The 19,690-nt window shown below is 45.4% G+C and overlaps 1 protein-coding gene across 2 annotated transcripts in view; it reads left to right on the top strand.

Moving 5' to 3' along the window:
* PLEKHM3 (pleckstrin homology domain containing M3) overlaps positions 1-19,690 on the top strand; it is a 158,115-nt gene that overhangs the window by 60,244 nt on the left and 78,181 nt on the right. For both annotated transcript variants that reach the window (XM_084892968.1, XM_084892969.1), the window contains exon 5: positions 5,421-5,614. In XM_084892968.1, coding sequence (XP_084749094.1) covers positions 5,421-5,614 — 194 coding nt within the window. The remainder of the gene's footprint in view (positions 1-5,420; positions 5,615-19,690) is intronic.

Below are 19,690 nucleotides of genomic sequence, written 5' to 3'. Positions count from 1 at the left end.
GTTTGCAGATAGCTGTGAAGGCCACCCAAACCATCCATTTAGCCATCGCTGACACCTGCAATCTCTACGCAGCAGGCATTTGCCATGGTGGTCATTCAAGTGTCAGGGCTTGATTTTGAGAGAATAGGTAACGGATGGAGATGCTGGGCTCCCTCCCTCCATGTTGCATGTGAGGAGGATCTGCTGTGTCAGACCATCCTTCTCAGGGTGTCAGTGAACAGCAGGAGAGTTTAAAGCAAGAATAGAGCTGGTCGATTTTATCTGGATCATCTCTCACAGGCATTAAGCAACTATATTCCATTTAGTGCAGTGTCTATCTTTGCTCAGATGCAGATTTAACTTAATATTCCTAATTGGGAGGATCAATTCAGACCTATCAGTTTCCAAAACCAGACATCTTTCTGTGAGATCTGCCTGCTCTGTCTCATGGTGAGTACGTGACTGGCCGTGGAAGCCAGTGAAAGAGGGTTTTGCAGAGCAGGATGAAGTCTGTCATCTTAAGCGTTTCCTTGTCTGCCCTCTGGAGAAGTAATAACCTAATGACTGTTAAAGCAGGATTTCATCTGTGTTCTGGTGTACATCCTGCAAATCGAGTTGAGCTCCAGGATTACCCCGCAGCTAAGCCCTCTCCTCACATTTTCTAATGAGATTCTCGTTGACTATAACTTCCCTCCACCACCACCCCCATTCAAAAATACCAGCATGAGAAAGAGGCGGGAAGGAACTCAGGCTCAACTCTCCCTCACAGTTCCCCAGTGTTGTACTTTTTCAAGATATTTTGTATCCTAGCCAGGACAGCCACATTCCACTTCGCTAGGGGTTTTCCACGTTACGTAAGCCATTTCCTATCGCTGACACTTGGAGAGGCATGCAGAACTGGAGCGCAGTCGCTGATGGGGAAAACCACTCGTTCGGAGTCGTTTGGAGATTTGGAGAACAAATTGTAATTAAACCTAAGATCTCCCGGTTCCTCCTCCATTAGCCCACAGCGCCTGTTTGAACAGGACCAAGAAGTGTTATGATTGGGATTGACTTCAGTAAGACAGGCTTTCACCATGATGTTTCAGAGATGGGAAGAAAACCTTATACCAAAGCAATGAGTGGTTATTTGTGGGAAAATTATTTTTCTTCCCTTAATACTTTTATTATTTTGTAAATTGGGACTTAGTTCTATATACTTTAACAAAATATGAATTAAAATGTATTCTTTTTAATGCCTCAGAATTAGAATTATGATTGTTCTGCCCTGCGGTAGAAAATCTCCACGTGCTTTAATGTGGTGTGGGAGGCTGTTTTTCCATAAAGAAATGGCTTTATACCGCTAGGTTTTTATTCTTTCACAAATTTCAAGATTCAGAAAGTACAGAGGATGGAGATATATATATGTAATCTCCCTCCCTGTTCTTCCCTCAGGCAAGCAAATTACTCCTTTCTTGTGTATCCTTGCAGAGGTCATTTCTCAGGCCTGTGTTTACACAGAAATGGCAGGAAGCAGTATAGTACACAAGCTGCTCTTGGAGAGCTTTCCATTTAGATCATAAAACTCTTCTTTGGGTTGTTTTTTTTTTTTTTTTTTTTTTTTAAATAGCCATTCCATATTCCATCATGAATTTTACACACACACATCAATTTATCCAATGTGACTTTGTTTTTTTGTTCTTTTAATGGACATTAGGTTTTCCCAATCTTTTGCTGTTTGACAGTGATTCAGTGAATAGCTTTGTGCATCCTTTTGAATATAAATTCTTTCATTTATGAGTGAGACTCGCTGCAGATAACTTCCTAGGTGTAGGTATGTACAGTTGTGAGGTTCTGTGCTGTACTTTTACCTTCTATCTTCTTGCAGGTGTCCTTCTTCCCTTAGTACCAGATGTCGGCTGTCATGTCTGTTGTCACTGTGCTGCCTCTAGCTGTCCCTTCCCGCTTTATTTCCTCTAAATAAGGCGAATCACGTAGATGCAGGGCTGTGGGAAAAAGAACCCCCTCACAGACTGCAGCACAGTCCCAGAGTTGAGTCCTTATTATAGCTTAAACCAGGGGTGGGGAACGTCTGGCCCGCGGGCTGGATAAAGCTTATGAAATCACTTGGTCTGGCCCTGCCAAGGCAACCGCTTACGGAATTCCTATTTAAAATTCAATAAATCTAGGAGCTTTTTTCATAGCAATGTAAGTTTATATTAAGTGAATTATATTAGCGAATGATGTTATAAATATCCAACCGATCCTTGGCAGGAAAAGGTTTCCCACCCCTGGCTTAAACTATTTTGTTCTAAGGTAAAAGAGCTTTGAAAAAATTTCATTTATGTTAGTAATAAACACTACGTATTATTTAGTAAAATACTAATAGGTCAATGAACTGTTGACCCTGTAAAACTGTTTCTAATGCGAATGGAATGGGGTCATGGAAAGAATGCCAAGTAAAACGGTTCATTTTTTAAAAAGAAAGAGTATTGGGTTCATCCATCTGCACTTGTGAGCCGGGTTTTCACTCTGACTTTCCACAAATTTAGTTGGCAAGAAGTAGGACAGTAGCTTTTAGGTGAAATATACTCGGCATTCACATATAACTCATGCAATATTTATATGAACAAGAAACTCCGTCACATAAACTTTATCACCTAAGAATGCCATTGGCTTCCTTCCCCAAGTAACTCTATATTTTTAAACATTTTCTCTTTTGAAAAGCTTTTAAATTACAGTGGAGTCTGAAAGCGGAATCCTCATACCAGCATGCAGGCCCATTTAGAACTTAGGGGGGAAAGTGCTCTCTTTTGCAAAAAAAATGGCATTTCCTGCTGCATTTGGAGCCCTCTCAGAAATGTCCTCACCGGAGCACATGATTGATTCTCAAAGGCACGCATGTGCTCGGCCCGGCTGCCAGCCACGGCTCGGCCCGCGGGGAGCCGTCCGCACACCCGGCAGCCGCGGTCACAACACGCCCTGTGTTCCTAACACTCGTTAATAACCCGCGGGGCAGCGCCTCGGCCGTGATTGAAACGAGCTCTGTTTTTGTTTGCAGTGATTTCAGTTTATGAATGCTGACGTCAGTAGCTGCCGTCCCATTTGTCTTGCTGCTTTTACTGTCTCTGTGAAAGACTCTCTCCCCCCCTCCTCTCGGGCTTAAGTGCCACCTGAAGAGAGAAGCCTTTTAAGGCCTGGGAGACTGGCCAGTGCCCTTTGTCCCTCTGTTCACCTACTAAAAGGTAGCATTGTTAGCCTGCTGCAGCGGGGCCCTGGCTCAGTGTAAACACTGCTCAATGGGGCCGGGAAGACTAATTGAATTGTACAATACATCATTTCCAGCAACAGTTTCAAGTGGGCTGTGCTGCATTTTCCAGAACACCGTTCGTTTTTCCCTCTTTTAAGGTATTTAAATATTGCAAATATTGAGCTAGGATAAATAAAGTCTATTTGAACCCGATCCTGTCTTTCCCCGCTGAGCTGTGAGCCCCAGGAGGAAGGGCCCAGGTCTGGCATGTACCTGCCTCTGCCTCGGAGCGAGGCCAGCGGTTCTCTCCAGTCTGGTAAAGCAGTCACAGGCTTTGGCAGACGCGAGGTGCGTCTCGGGAGCTGGAGTTACAGAGACTGTAAACGTCATTAATTCTAGCTCTGCAGGCCCCCAGAGGATTACACAGCACAGCAGGTACCTCAAAAATAATTGCTTTTAAGGGGAAAAAAATTATACTTTTAATAGAAAAAAAATGACTCCTATTTTGCATCTCTGTAAGGAGCGTAAACTTTTATATGAGCTTTATAATAAAAGAAAATGATAATATTGAATTTCATAAACATCTGTTTTTAATCAACATGCAGTAGCCATACATTTAGTTATCACATGTGCATATGGATGGGTTTTCCTGGCTGTGTCTGCTTGTTGCACTCTCCTCTGCCCCATCCTTGCCCACCAAGTGAATCTGTTTCTGGACCATAAGCCAATGTCACCTGTTTTGCCAGGCCTGCCTGGCTCCTAACCGCCCTTCCCCAGCAGCACAGGTGATTTCTCCCTCCTTTGTTACCTGTGGATCTCACCCATTGTTCTTTCGTGGTAGATGACAGGCTATGTGCTACGTGTATACTTTAAGTATTTGTCTATTGTCCTAAACAGTGAGTCCCTTGAAGGCAGGGACTGTATCCTATTTAACTTCAGTAGTAAGCTTCTAACCTGGAGTGTGAAACATAGTGGATTTCCATTTTCTTTTCCATAAGTTTTTATGGTGAATCCCTGCCTTACTCCCAGTACTGGAGAGGTTTTGGAGGGAACTTGGTGAAGAAGTTTTACCTTTCCTAAACAGAGCTAAGCCGATTCCGTGTAGCAGTAGTGAGTCCATGTCTCAGTGAATTAGAATGTACAGGCCCCAGATCACCCATGTGTCATGCAGGCCCCCAAATCACCCATGTGTCATACAAGCCCCCCGATCACCCATGTGTCATGCAGGCCCCCAGAGTACCCATGTGTCAGGCGTTATTTAAGCAACCCCCCCTCTCTCTAGGATGCATTATGTTTCTACTACTTACTTTTACTGATGAGTGATAGTCAACTTTCATTGTTTACTACCAGATGTAGATACAGAATTGGATGAATATGCTAGAGGCAGCCCAAGTTCCAAGTTGTTCTAATAAGAAAAACTCCTTTCTGCTCATTAAAGTGTGTATTTGAGCCCTGACTGGTTTGGCTCAGTGGATAGAGCATTGGCCCACGGACGAAAGGGTCCCAGTTTGATTCTGGTCAAGGGCATGTACCTTGGTTGCGGGCTCAATCCCCAGTAGGAAAAGGCGTGCAGGAGGCAGCTGATCGAGGTTTCTCACTCTCTACCTTCCTCTCTGTAAAAAGTTAAAAAAATATATATGAATATATAGTTAAAAAAATAAATGTGTATTTGAGTTTGTTTTCTATGCATTGAAATTATTCTGCACATATTTATTTTTCAAAACATTGTTATTACCTATTTTTTTAAAGTGGTATAGGATATACATTCATGTATTTTTAAAATCAGGGAGTCTAAATTTCCTCTCCCCCCCCCCCTTTTTTTTTTTTTTTTTTTTTTACCTTTTTCTGGAAATAATTATAAAGTCACAGATAGTACACAGTAGCCCTGTATCCCTTTCACCTAATTTTCCCCATTAGTTACATCTTAAATAATTAAAATATATATTAAAAATAGCAAACAAACAAAGAAAACTGACCTTGGTATACTGGGTCTGTGTAGTTCTGTGTCATTATATCATGTGTGTAGATGCTGGTATTCAAGATACAGAATTAATGCATTCCTTTCGTTAATGCCACTTGAGTTTCTGGAAGAGAGAAGGAAGACAAACTTCACATTTAGTTTGGCTAGGATGGTTAAGCTGTGGTTGGAGTCTGAGGCAGCGTGGACAGCCGGACGGGCCAGCAGCACTGATGGAGGACATTGCATTTGCAGGTGTCTAAGCAGGCCAAAGAGTTTCTGGAGTACGTGTACGAGGAGCCCCTGATCGACATCCAGCAGGAGAACCCCCTGCTGTACCTGCACGCCGAGCCGCTGGCCACCGTGGTGCGGCTGCGGCAGCGGCTCAAGTCGCTGCGCGCCTATTTGTTCAGCTGCCGGGCGGCCGTGGCCGAGGACCTGCGCCGCAGGTAAGAGCCACACATGTCAGCTGGCTCCAGTTTGTTTTCCTTTCCTGCCCGGGGAGGGTGGGGACATGATCTCTAAGGGCCTTTCCAGCACAGAGCGGCTGGAATCCTGTGGTTCTGCCTCCGGGCTCATCTTGGGCTTTTTCCTCTGAGGCCCTCTATCAGATTGAGCCAAGCAAAATGGAAGTAATTTCTCAGCATAACTGCAGGCGACTGACCCAAGGCCCGAGTTCCTGGGATGGTGAAGACTTCTCTTCCTGCCGGTTAACTTGAGCCAATGATGGTGGCAGTGTCTCTTCGTGGTTCACTTCTGTGGTGTTTTCCCCACGTTCAGTTCCTATTTATCATCAGTAAAAATAAGCATGTTTGAAATATTTCAGAACTTGAAAACATTTTTCAGTGAAAAATAAGTAGGTAGGTGGTTATGCAATCTTATTTTTCATGGGGAGAGACTTGCTCCTGGGTGCAGGCCTCAGGGCTGCCACGGAAACACCGAGGTTCGGCCTTTTATAGCTTGTTGACTGCGAGTTCAAAGAACACACAAGTCCATACGGAGCTCAGATCTCAAAATCAAATCAGAGTGAAAACGTGCCTGCTCTCATCAAATTCCTCCTTTTACAGTGAGATTTTTATTGGCATTTAAATGTTCACTCTTGGCTTATATAGACTAGCTTATACTTGACATAATTGTTGATGGTGTTCATAAGTCCCTAAAAATATCTTTAAAATTTTTTTTGTTTTAATAGAAATGACCAAGGCATACATTAGTCATGGGTTTTGGAGGTATGCCTATGTGCATAAGTGCCTTTGGAAATATTAAAAGTGATATAGTTTGCTATTTGAGATCCAATTAGATCCATTGACACTGACATGACCCCAGGCATCCGAAGAAGACATTTTTAAAAGAATTCAATGTAGATGGTGAAGAATACATAATATGTAGACAAGCTCTCATAAAATAATAATGAAAAGGCAGCTGCCATAAAGCAAAATACTTCTCCGTGGTAGTCATTCTACTGCCTAGTTATTTTTTTTTAGAAAGTGGTCAGGATTTGTTGCTATAAAGTCTAGGCACATCTTAATTCTAAAATATCAGGGCTTTCCGGAAAAGGCGGTAGAATTACATGTCTCAAACCAATTTACCAACTATAAACTATATGCAAGAATTTTAACATTCATAGTATTTTCAGTACTACTTTTTGGCTTTCCTCAGAGCTAATTTTTCTTGAGCCGATATGCTTAGGTAATATTAAAATCTCCACATGGGAATTATGTTAGATACCTTTCTGATACAGTTTTACTTTGGTTAAATATGCCAAATCAGGGCACACATATAGAAATTAAATAGGAGATCCTCCCTCCACATGGATGACTAAGAATACCTAGGCTGTTCCCGCAGTCCGGCGGTTTACCACCCTGTACTGCGCCATGGCCAGGCCACCAGGAAAGGAACGGAGGTTCTGGAGAGAAGGCACTCCCACCCAAGCCTGTGAGAAGGAATACAGGAACTTTTTTCTTTCCCTCGGTTTTTCTTCTCTGGACTTGTTCATGACCGTTCCGTAGCGCAGTGCCTGGCACAAGATGGGTGCTCACTAAATGTTGGATGGAAGGAGGGACGGTGAACGGGTATTATGGTGCCACTTCAGACCACTGACCAGCGGCCAGTGCCCTGATTTTGAGGAAGGAGTCGTCCTCAGATTCTTCTCTTCCTCACTTCCCATGTTACTTAGCACAGCGTCTGACCCATCCAGACCCCTTAAAAATAGCAGTTGAACAACAAATCTAATCAGCCGAAAAAGATGTATTTAGTTGGTTCTGTTTCTGGGATAAGTCTCAAATCTGTCCTCTTCTCCTCACTTCCAGTACAGCACCTGGTTTAGTCTCAGGATACTGCAGTACCCTTCTGTCTAATCTATCTGTTTCTTCCCAATCAAACAAGACAAATGATTAAAGAACAAGCATGGAATTCAGGATCTGCCCAAATCTGGTTCATTACATTGCTCTACAAGATATTCTCAAATACCTTGCACTTTACACACAAGTAATTAATTTTGTTATTGAAGTTTTTCTGAATTTATAGGCTTGAGGTTACCACGTCTTTCCAACCTGGCACAGAGCAAAACATACAACCATTCTTTCTACAGCCTTTGGAGGGCAGTGGTATGGGGATTTGTTTTCTTGAATGATTTCAAATTATTAATTTTGAAATATGACTATTTAATGAAAGTTGTCTAAGATTTTCTGGCCTGGCCATACTTCATATCAATTCTGCCTACTTTAGTGTCTACAAAAATAACCACAAAATCAAAGGAGAACCATTGCCCACCTAATATGCTAATATGCTGTTGCCAGAGGTCATCTCTTACCTGTCGTTCCCTTTTCTATGGCATCTGTCTTTTTAGAACAATTAGCTGGCAGTACCTTTAGAGATGAGAAGCTTCTTCAAGGTTCCTTTTGTGTCACCTGGGGACACAACAAGAGTGGAGGAGTTTAAACCGTGAGAAGAACCTCTGGGCCCTACTGCTCTTACATATCCTCGATAGAAATTAGAGGACAGGGGAGTTGATAGGCAGGGCAACAGAAAAGAGCAAAGAAAAATCCAGCTCTTCTCTGGTCGTAAAAGGCATCTCTCCTTGCCTGGTTTTTACCTCGTAGAGGAGCAGCCATTAATCTCCAGCAAGTAGGCCCAACACGCTGAAGACTTGTCAGCACCGTATAAACAGAATAAAGCAAACTGTTAATATTGCTGTCGTGAGAAAACTGAAAACAGACTGATTAATTGTATTGGCGTTGGACCGCCAGGGAGCAACTTTGGTCGTCGCCTTATTAGGGAAGTCGCGGTTTGCGTTCAGGCCTTTCATTAGGAGGGCCGGCCAGTTTTCATCCTCGCTGTTTTTGTTATTGTTGTTAAACGAACGCCTTGTTCTTGAACTCACACTGCAGATCCTGACTGGCAGAGGTAATTAGTTAGACAAAGTCAGTGTCTTCCATGAAGCCTAGAATGTTTACAGCGCTGACAGTTGAGTTTCTGAGGACTGCCAGATGGCGACCCTGCCGGACTGGTTCAAGGCCTAGTTCACTTTTCATGAGGAGAGTTATTTACAGTGTCCACACGTGAAGCCGCATGGAGAACTGAGGGAAATGGAAGCGCTGTCAGGGCACACGCGGAGCAGCAGCGATCAGGGGGGTCCTTGGGAAGGCCCAGCCCTGAGTGTGCCACGGAACTCAGGAGCATGGGCCCAATGTGCACATCCAGCCACAGAGGGCGCCTCGGGGCCAAGTTTGGCCCTCAGGCATGTTGCGTTTGGCCTTTCGGGGATGCCCCATTGTTGAAATAGCTCAACCGGCATGGCTCAGTGGTTGAGCATCAATCTTTGGACCAGGAGGTCATGGTTTAATCTCTGGTCAGGGCACAGGCCTGGGTTGCGGGCTTGATCCCAGTGGGGGCGTGCAGGAGGCGGCTGGTCGTGATTCTCTCCCATCCTCCCCCTTTCTCTTGGAAATCAATAAAAATACATTTTTTAAAAAGTTTAAACAGTTGCTAACATTTCAACAATCAGGAGTTTTCACGAGCAAAGGGAAGCTGGCTGTCTGGTTTCTCTGAGGAAATCGGAAGCTCTGATTGCACAGCCTCCCTCGTGTCTGGCGAGCAGCCCTCAGCTTGAGTCCTGGCCCCTCCACTCTGCTGTGGTCTCTGTGCCCCCGCTGTCTCCCCAAACTCAGTGCCATGCGCTCTGAGATGCGTGGCTGCCCTGGCCTTCCAGTGCCAGCCCGCTTCAGTTATTTATGTGGTACCTGTGCCTGTACGTAATGATGATTTCATCAATTAAGAAGAGCTTCCCCATAAGTATGTTATTTGTTCTTTACAATAGCCCCCTTGAATGGGTGGGACAGCTGGTGTTTAGGCAGGAGAGAGAGAACTGTGACTTGGAGTGCTCCATGACTTGCCTGAGGTGATGGGGCTGGTGAGCAGGAGGGTCCACACTCGGAGCCAGGTTCTTTGAGGTTCACATCACTGCTGCTTTCTTTCCCTGGCGTGCCGGTCATTGGTGAGGGTGATGTCCAGTCCAGACCCTGAAGAGGAACTGCTTTTAATAATCCTGAAGCCTTGATTGAGGTCCTCTGGGAGAGTGTGAGGGAAGGCAGGGAGTACTGTCCTGTGAGTGGGGAGGTGGGCTGGCTGATGGCACCTCTGTGCTCATTGCCAGACTCAGCCAGTCCTGCAAGGTAGGCATGACCACGGCCAGCACGGTCTCTCCAGTCAGTGTTGACCAGACCTATACATTTAAAACAAAATTGTGGAGATATCTATAGGGTTGTCTGTAGCTAAAACAAGCTTCAACGTTGTCACCTGTTTCTCACTGTCTTAATATATAAAGAAATAGTATGCAAATTAGGCCATGACCCGTAATGGGACAACAGACAGGAGGAGGGGCTGGGCGCAGCCCTAAGCCTGGGAGAAGAACATACAGGGGCGTCTGCTCCTAGCCTCCGAGGCTCGGCTGTGGACAGGCCCCCAGGGGACACACACACACAACTTGTTTAGTCCGTGGCTTAGGTCAGTGGTCAGCAAACTGTCTCACGAGCCACATGCGGCTCTTTGGTCCCTTGAGTGTGGCTCTTCCACAAAATACCACAGCCTGGGCCAGTCTATTTTGAAGAAGTGGCGTTAGAAGAGTTTAAAATACTTGGCTCTCCAAAGAAATTTCAATCGTTGTACTGTTGATATTTGGCTCTGTTGACTAATGAGTTTGCCGACCACTGACCTAGGCTTTCTGTTGAGCACACCAAGCTGGCGCACTTGTCCCTCACCTCCCCTGCCCCCACCCAGATCACTGCATAGCTTGTTCCCTACCTCCGCCATGTCTTTACTCAGCTCACCTGAATGAAGCATCCGTGGCCACTCTACTTAAAATAGCAGCCAGTGAATAGTAAAGTACGGCATAGGGAACAGTCAATAATATGTCGTAACTATGTATGTTGTCAGATGGGTACAAGACTTGTGGAGTGGTCACTTTGTAAGGTATATAAATGCTTCATCACTATGCTATACATAGTGATGAAGCATTTATATGGAAAAGTAATATAATATGGAAAAGTAATATAATGTATGTCAACTGTAATTGAAAAAAATTTAAAAAGAACATTAATCTAAAAAATTTTTTTAATATGTAACCACTGTCACACACTTCCTGTGCTTATTTCCTTCTGCGTACTACCACACAGCGTGGTATTTTATTTTGTCTCCCTCCAGGTGTAAGCTACAAAAGGGCACGGCTTTTTATCTGTTTTGTTCACTGCTGTCTCCCCATCGCCTAGACCACACCTGACATAGGGTGGGGGGTTATCAATATTTGTTGAATAAATTAATTAAATGAATAAAGTACTGTCAGCAAGATCCACCCACTTAATTTGGCCAAACTCATTTTTTTCTTACTATAAAAGAAAAATACTGTTCATTATAGAAAACTAAAACAAGAAAGCCACGCATTATTCTACCACTTCGGTGCATACCCTTCCAAATAAGTACAGTAAGCTTCATACTATACTCGCTACATTTAACCCAACCCCTTCACCTAGTATACTGGGTCTTTTTATGCCAGTTACTGTTTGCCTCAAGCATCATGAATCACTGAGTGAAAATGGCGTTTTGATAGTTTTGAAAGCAGTCATTCTCATTCCAGACTTCCTTTTTCCTTGGATGACTCTAGAACTAAAGTTTTCAAGTCATTCAACCTCCTGATCTCCTCAAGCTCCTCTCCCTTCATGTTCTGGAGAGATCTCACTCAGCAAGTTATATACATACCAACCTCAACACTCTAAAAGGGACCTACCGACTCTAAAAAAGACAGTGTCACTCAAACAGGTAAATAAACTTTGAAAAAAGAACTGACAAATTATATATTAATTTCACTATAATATACACATAGCTTTTTAGTTACTGAGAAATCCTTCAGAAAGTTAGAAAGTGCTTTTATCTTATTCTGAGATTAAATTAAATATACATAAGTTATCGAACATTGTTTTCTAAAAGACAACAAAAAAATCAAACTTATTGCAGGGACTGTTAAAAAAAAATTCTGTAAGAATTTGAGCTAGGATCTATACTAACTGTCATATCACCTGTCACCATTATCACAGACCCCAGAATAATCACCACCAAAATGACTTCCCAAGTATCTCTACTCCAGGGAGGTTGTTGCTAAGAAACTTAAGCACAATTTCTGAGTGAGCAGGTAAAAGAGACCCTTATTTCCCGTAATCATCTACCAAGATATAATATCTGATGCGACCTTGCCACTTTTTCAGCCAATGAGATTAGCAAAATGAGTTATCTAGAAAAAAAAAAAAAGTGATTGAAGTTTGTTTCTTCCACATGGGTTGCTATCGAAATATCTTCCTTTGATTTCAAATTGTTTTTCCATTAGCCGGGAGCACGGCTGGGCATGCGAGTCCTGTACACATCCAGCCTAATGCAACTATTTCAGGGAGACTCACAGCTCATAGCAAGAACACCAAATTGCGTCTCACTGGGGATGCTTCCCAGTGCTGCAAAGGAAAGACGCCGACGCTCTCAGCTCAGTAAAATTGCCCACGCTGGAGCACGTCTTCCTGGAAAACACAGTAATAACACGTGAATAAACGATTTTCCCTTCTGCATTATTCCTCATGCACCTCCACCCGTAGTCTTCCTATAGATCCTATGATTTAGAATCAAAATTGGAGATTTTCCTTTGATGTTTTATATTTCCTATGTATGAGAGAGAGAGAGAGAGAAAAAGAGAGGGAGAGAGAGAGAGGTGGGGGTGGGGGGGAGGGGGGGATTCTTTAAAGCCTATAGCCTAGCACATGTGTTGTGATATTTCCATTATGAACTTCTTTCATTTTAATCATTGGGTTGTTATTTATTTGGCATTGGTTAATAGAATTATACGTGCTTCAGGTGCACATTCTATCAATACAATTCATCATCTGCATATCATACTGTGTGTTCACCAACCCACGTCAAGCCCCTTCCATCGCCATTGATCCCCCTTTCCCTCTGGCAGTCACCACATTGTTGTCTGTGTCCTGGAGTCTTTCTTTCCTTCCTTCATCCCTTCACCTGTCTCACCCAGCCTGCAGCCACCTCCCCTCTGACAGCCATCCGTCTGCTCTTTGTGGGTTGATTCTGTTCATTAGATCCCACATATTCATGAAATCATACGGTACTTGTCTTCCTCTGAGTGACTTATTCCACTCGGCATAATGCTCTCCAGGTAACCGGTGGGTTTTTACTTGCCAGCTGCGCAACTCAGAGCGGAGCTCCGGGGAAATGGCGATGTCATTAAATCCATCAAAACCCTGCCAACGGTCTGCCTGCTTCGGAGCCCACTTACTAGCAGTTCCTCTGCTCTCGTGAGCATCCGGCTTGTGGGAGCCGAGATGAAGTCCCAGAAATTAGTCAAGGTTAAACGAGTCTCGATGCGTTTGACTCGGTGTCCCGGTACCAAATGGAAGGAGGAACCCCCGGCCTCTTCTGTAGAGACTCCACCTTTGATTCCATAGGCAATTATCTCTGCATTTTTAACCTCAAGTGCCAAGTGCATAACATGAGGGCTCTGAATCATACATGATCTTTTCCCTCAGTTTCTGTGTTCTCTCGCCTTCCTCATCAGAGCAATCTATAATGAAGCCTACGTGGCTCTCTCGGTGTGCCGGCAATCCTAAAGGCACTGAAATGGGACATGTTGGCACTGGGAGTGAGTGTGCGTTTCGGGTCCTTCAGCAGCCTTCTTCCTGGTTCTGCGGTGTCAGGCCTGCCCGGGCACCTGCCCGCGATGGGCGAGGGAAGCGCAGGCTGACTCCCCGAGTTTGTCTGGCGTCAGGACCGAGCAGAGGAACTGGCATCGGCAGGGGGGGCTGTCTCGGGCTGGCTGTGGAGGCCTGGCAGCCCTGGTGGCTCACAGGCCGCGGGCGGGCGGGCGGTCCCTCCTGGACAGAACCCCCGGAGCTCGGAGTCCCATCGGGAAGCCAAGGCGGCACCCCCGCGGCCGGCACCTGCTCCCCAGGCGGCGCCGAGCCGGCGGCGGCAGTGCCTCCGAGGCTTTGGTTGCTAATAGGCTGACGTTTGGAGGGAACGCTGGATAAATTAGTAATCACCTTTTAACACATTAGCAAAAACTTGAAGCATTTCAATTAAGAAAACTCAGGAGTGGGGAGGGTGTATTTGAAAGAGCTCCCAGCGGGGTCCACACCCCGCGTCCTCCAGGCCTTCCGGAGCCAGGCTCCATCCGCGACCCCAGCGCCTGTGTCTGTAGCTTCTGCTCCTGCATCGCTTCTTCCTGTATCACCTAAACACGCCGGTCTCCCCTCTGTAGGAAAGAAGCCGTTCTCAGTCCTGCAGCCTTCTGCAGCTCCGGCCCAGCTTCTCTTCTTTAAATCAGCTTCTCACAAGAGTGATTCAGCCTTCACCCTGGCGGCTGGCCCCCTCTCCTCCCCGGAACCGGTCTGAGGTCACTCATGGATCCGTTTGCCAAGTCCAGCACTTTCGGGCCTCCTGCGGGTCTTCCTTCTGTTTGACCTCTCCGTGGCCTCTGCTGCCCCTGACTCTCCTTCCTTCCCGAAGTCCTCCCCTTCCTCGGCTCTCCTGCTCTTCCTCCCCTTGTCAGGCCGCATCTTCCCGGCGTCTTCCTGCGGCCGCTCCTCCTTCCTGCGGTGCTGCTCTGCCAGGGCCCTCACAGAGGCCCTCCATTCCCGTGGTGTCACCTGACCCGTGGGCCGCACACAGAGCTCCCACCACTGCGCAGCCCGGTGCAGCCCCTGCCCCGGAATGAGCTCCCCTTTCTCCCCAACACAGCTGCTCGTCTTGTTCCCAGTAAATGGAGCTGCCATTGACCCGCTGGAAAACGGTGACTAACCCCACACTCCCTCCTGGCCTTCACTTCCGGTCTGTCATCATGACCTGTGGCTGCTGCCACAGAAACCTATGTTTCTGGAGGTTTCTCTCAGACCCCAGGCAACCATTTACATTCATCCATCATTTCTCACCTAGGCTACCAAAGAAATTATCCATCCCTGCACTCCTCCTGCATCCCGTTCTGCTGATGGTGATCTTTTTCTTTCTTTCTTTAAAAAAAAATATATATTTTATTGATTTTTTACAGAGAGGAAGGAAGATGGATAGAGAGTTAGAAACATCGATCAGCTGCCTCCTGCACACCCCCTACTAGGGATGTGCCCACAACCAAGGTACATACCCTTGACCGGAATCGAACCTGGGACCTTTCAGTCTTCAGACCGACACTCTATCCACTGAGCCAAACTGGTTTCGGCTTCTTTCTTTCTTTTTTTTAAATTCTCACCCGAGGATATTTTTTCCATTGATTTCTAGAGAGAGTGGGAAGGAGGAGTGGGGGGGAGAGAGGGAAATATCGATGAGAGAGAGACACATCGATTGGTTGACTCCCACACTCAGTCCCACTGAGGCTGTGGAACTGGGAATTGAACCCTGGATCCTTTGGTCCGCAGGCCGATGCTCTAACCACTGAACAACTGGCCAGGGCCGTAGGTGAGGCACAAATCTAAACATGCCTTTCTCCTGCTTGAGGCACTTCTCTGGCACCCTATTTTAGGGCATTCAAGGCGTCCCGTGTCTGGCTACCTCCTGTCTAAGCTCATACCAGGTCGTGTGTGTGTGTGTGTGTGTGTGTGTGTGTGTGTGTGTGTGTGTGGTGTCCCCGCCCTGACATGTACCAGGTCAGCTCCATCCACAGACGGCGGGCCCCTGAGAGCGTGTGCTCCCGCGGCTCTCTGCTCTTCCCGCCTCGGCCTGGAATGCCCGTCCCTCTGCTTGTTGGACGAACTGTCCTCTGACAAGTGGAGACTGGTCGGCTGTCGGAGGCCCTTCCTGACCAGGTATCTGCAGGCGTCCGGCCCCCGCCCCTGCAGGGCACTCAGCGCAGCCCTCCCCGTGAGGCCTGAACTGTTGGCTTCCGGCCGCTGGCCCCACCGGTCTGCGGATCCCCTGATAGAAAAGCTCCCCCGGACTCCACACCCCCAGGGCCTAGCATGGTGCTTGTCGCATGTCACGTACCCAGCATTACTTACTGCCACGAAACACGTATGTGCTGGTTTTAGGTCCCAGTTTTAGGTTTTCACCATAGTGAAATCAGAGAGGTCATAGGGCTGCACTTGATTTGCATTAAATTCATGGGAGATCTGATCACACGGCGTGTTTTCTGACAATGTCAATAATCATCCACTCTTCCTTGACTACATTAAGAGTAAAAACCAGTGCCCAGCTGACTTTCTTGAGGGGACGGGAGCATTGCCTCCCAGACATGAACGCCCCCCCAGGCAGGCCCTGAAGTGGCTGCAAGTTTATCTCCGCATCTCCTGCGGAGCTTCGTCCCTCCTGGTCAGATCCGCTCCGGGCAGCTCCGGGCTACCCCAGCGTGCCTTGGGCCTGCGGGGTCTCCCCATCATGCAGAGCTTGAGGGGGCTGGCCCTGGAGTCCCTGTTGTCCTGTCGCTGTCCTCCAGGGATCCCGGGAGAAGGGCCGGCTTGTGCCTCTAAGCCACAGCAGGGAAAATCCCTGGCGTCCCGATGGTGAGGCTTCCCTGGGCTTGGTTCATGTCATTATCTACCCTGCGCACCCCTGTGGAGGTCTGCCTGAGGGAGAGTTTCAGAGAATGTCGAGGGAAATCAGTCTGCCGGGAAGACAGGCATGGGAAAAAGAAGCTGAAGCAGGAGTGAGCCTTAAGTTACCCGACCCTGAATGCGTCCCTACCTCAAAATAGCTGCCCAATCTCTTTTTCTGATTTTAATTACAGTAAAAGGCGTCACTATGATATTTCTCCATCTTCCCTCAGGAAATTTACTCTCACATTTGACTTCACTGCTTTCACGCTCCAATATCCGTCCTCCAGGGAGAAAAAAAGCTGATGGGCATTATCTGTACTAAGTCTCTCTTTTTTATGGCCTCCACGAAATCTGGACACAACATCGTTTCCAGACACAATAAGCTCAGTCCCTTTATCTTGTCCGCATAGGCTGCATTTCCCAGTTCTTTGCGTCCGCTCTGACCTCTCTAGTGCAGACGCCACAGAGGGGTAGAGGACGCAGTCGATAAGGTGTGGCCGGAGGGGCTCCCCATGTCTCCTGAAGGGAGACAGGGACTAAACACACTCACTGAACCGCCGGACAGATGCACAGCTCCCCTGAGCTGTACCAAAGGAGGAATACTAGGATGACTGTGCCCAACGTTGGTTAATTATTGTGAGAAAAAGCATGAACTGTTTGGAAGCAAGAAGGACCGAGGCTAGTCAGGAAAAGCTCAGAAAGAAACCCATGCCCATATGGTAAATTATGACCATAGGACCAGGGAAGTACAACATAGAAAGGACAGCCTCGGGAATAATGGCGTCAGGAAAACTGGACAGCCACGTGTCAAAGATGCAACGGGTCCAGTCTCTAACACCATATCCAAAGTTAGCTCAAAAGGGACTAAACACTTGGACATAAGATGTGAAACCATAAAACGCCTAGAAGATAACCTAGGCGATAAGCTTCTTGACATAGGTCTTGGCAATGTTTTTTGTGGTTTTTTTTTTTGGTTTTTTTTTAATCTGACACCAAAAGCAACAAAAGCCAAAATGAATAAGTGGCACTACATCAAACTAAAAAGCTTCTGCACAGCAAACCTTTAACAAAATGAAAGGCAGCCAACTGAATAGGAGAAAATGACTGCAAATCATATAGTTGGTAAAGGGTTAATATCCAAAGTACATAAAGAACTCATACAACCCAATAGCAAACAACAACAAACAATCTTATTTAAAAATGGGCAGAAGATCTAAATAGACATTTTCCAAAGAAGGCCTCCAAGTGGCCAACAGTTACATGAAAAGATGCTCAAGATCACTAATCACCAGGGAAATTCAGTCAAAACCACAATAAGATATTGCCTCACACCTGTCAGAGCGGCCATTGTTAAAAACACCTAGGGTGGGAGGAGGTTAGGGGCTGGGCAGAGGTGGATAAAGGGGTGGGGGGAACGGGAGACATCTGTAATACTGCCAACAATTCTAAAAAGAGAAAAGTAATTGACATACATCACTGTAAGTTTAAGGTAAACAGCTTGATGATTTGGTTTACATGTATTGTGATTACCACAGTAGGTTTAGCTAACATACATCTTACCATATAAATATAATAAAAAGAAGAAAAAAGGAAAAAAAAGTATTGGTGAAGATGTGGAAAAAAGGGAACCCTTGTGTACTGTTGGTGGGAATGTAAATTGGTGTAGCCACTAGGGAAAACAGTTTGGAGGTTCCTTAAAAACTAAAAATAAAACTACTATATAATCCAATAATTTCACTTCTGGATATTTATCTGAAGAAAACAAAAAGATATATGCACCCCATATATGTTAATTGAAGCATTATTTACAATAGCCAGTTATGGAAACAACTACAAAATGTGGTGTATATATACATGGAATGTTATCCTATTCTATATAATAAAAGCCTAATATGCTAAGTGTCCAGTCGACCATTCAACCAATCAAAGCGTAATAAGCTAATGATATGCTAAGGCCACTCAACTGCTTACTAAGACGCGCACTGACCACCAGGTGGCAGTCAAATAGTCGACCAGTCGCTATGACATGCACTGACCAACAGGAGGCAGACACTCCAACTGGTAGGTTAGCTTGCTGCTGAGGTTCAGCTGATCAGGACTGAGCAAGACAGTGCTGGATATACCCTGGAGCCCTCCCACAGTCCCTCCTCGGCTGGCCAACCTCCTGTCTCTCTCCATTCACGCACCAGTAGGGTCCTTCAGCCTGGTCTACACCTTCTTGCAACCTGGGATCCCTAGGGGGATGTAGGAGAGTAGATTTTGGCCTGATCCCACCGATCAGGCTGAGGGACCCACTGGTGCATGAACTTGTGCACTGGACCTCTATAATTCAGCCATAAAAAAGAATAAAAACTTGCCATTTGCAACAATATAGATGGACTTTGAGGGGTTTATGCTAAGTGAAATAATTCAGGCTGAGAAAGACAGATACCATATGATCTCATTTATATGAAAAATCTAAAAGCAAAACGAAAAACAAAAACCAAAGAAACCAAACTCATACATACAGAGAACAGATTGGTGGTTGCCAAATGTGTGTATGTGTAGGGATGGGTGAAGGGGTCAAAAGGTATGAACTTCCAGTTATAAAATTAGTAAGTCATAGGGATATAATGTACAGCATGAGATTATTGTTAATAGCGCTGTGTTGCATATGTGACGGATGTTAAATAGACTTCTGATGGTGATTATTTCACAATGTGTACAAATCAAATCATTATTATACACCTAAAACTAATACAGGGTGGGGCCAATGTAATATGTGAAACAGAGTTCATTCTTGTATTATTTATTAACTATTATTTTCCTTGTGAATAACTATAAACATACTTTTGCCTCACCCTGTATAATGTAATGGTATATGTCAATTATCTTCTATAATAATAAAAGCATAATATGCTAATTAGACTGGCAGCTGAACGACCTTCTGGATGTCCTTCCGGATGACCTGGATGAAGTCAGGGAATTTTGTGCATCGGGCCTCTAGTACCTTAATAAAAAAATTTTTACAAAGCTGGACATTGTCTTCATTGCTCATCAACTGTGGACACTGACATATCAGCAGTTAGCATGCACCTGGCTTATTTTCGGCCCTAAGTGTTTGTTGACTAAATACTTGACTGGCTATAGTACCTTAGTAAGGGAGTAAATATGATTTGGTTTGTAAAAGTATAAATAATTCTTATATCCTGTGTGCTCTCAGTTATAGAATGTTTGGGTTTGGAGCAGAAGAAACTTTAAGTAGCAAAACATTATAGAAATGCTACCCTGCACTTGTCCCTGCTGATGTTCATTTCAGTTGCCTTCCTTCTTCTGACTCTTCCTGTAGCTGACCCAGGTTTCTACAAACCAGTGGAAGCCGCGGAAGCTAATTTTGAAACGATTTTCCATCCTACTCACTTGGCTCACTCTGTCTCCATTTGTCAGCCCTGCTGCCACATTGTTTTCATTTTACCT

This window comes from Pipistrellus hanaki (assembly GCF_964339955.1).
Source record: "Pipistrellus hanaki genome assembly, chromosome: 8".
NCBI classification, from domain to species: Eukaryota; Metazoa; Chordata; class Mammalia; order Chiroptera; family Vespertilionidae; genus Pipistrellus; species Pipistrellus hanaki.
This window is presented reverse-complemented; position numbering and strand designations above follow the sequence as displayed.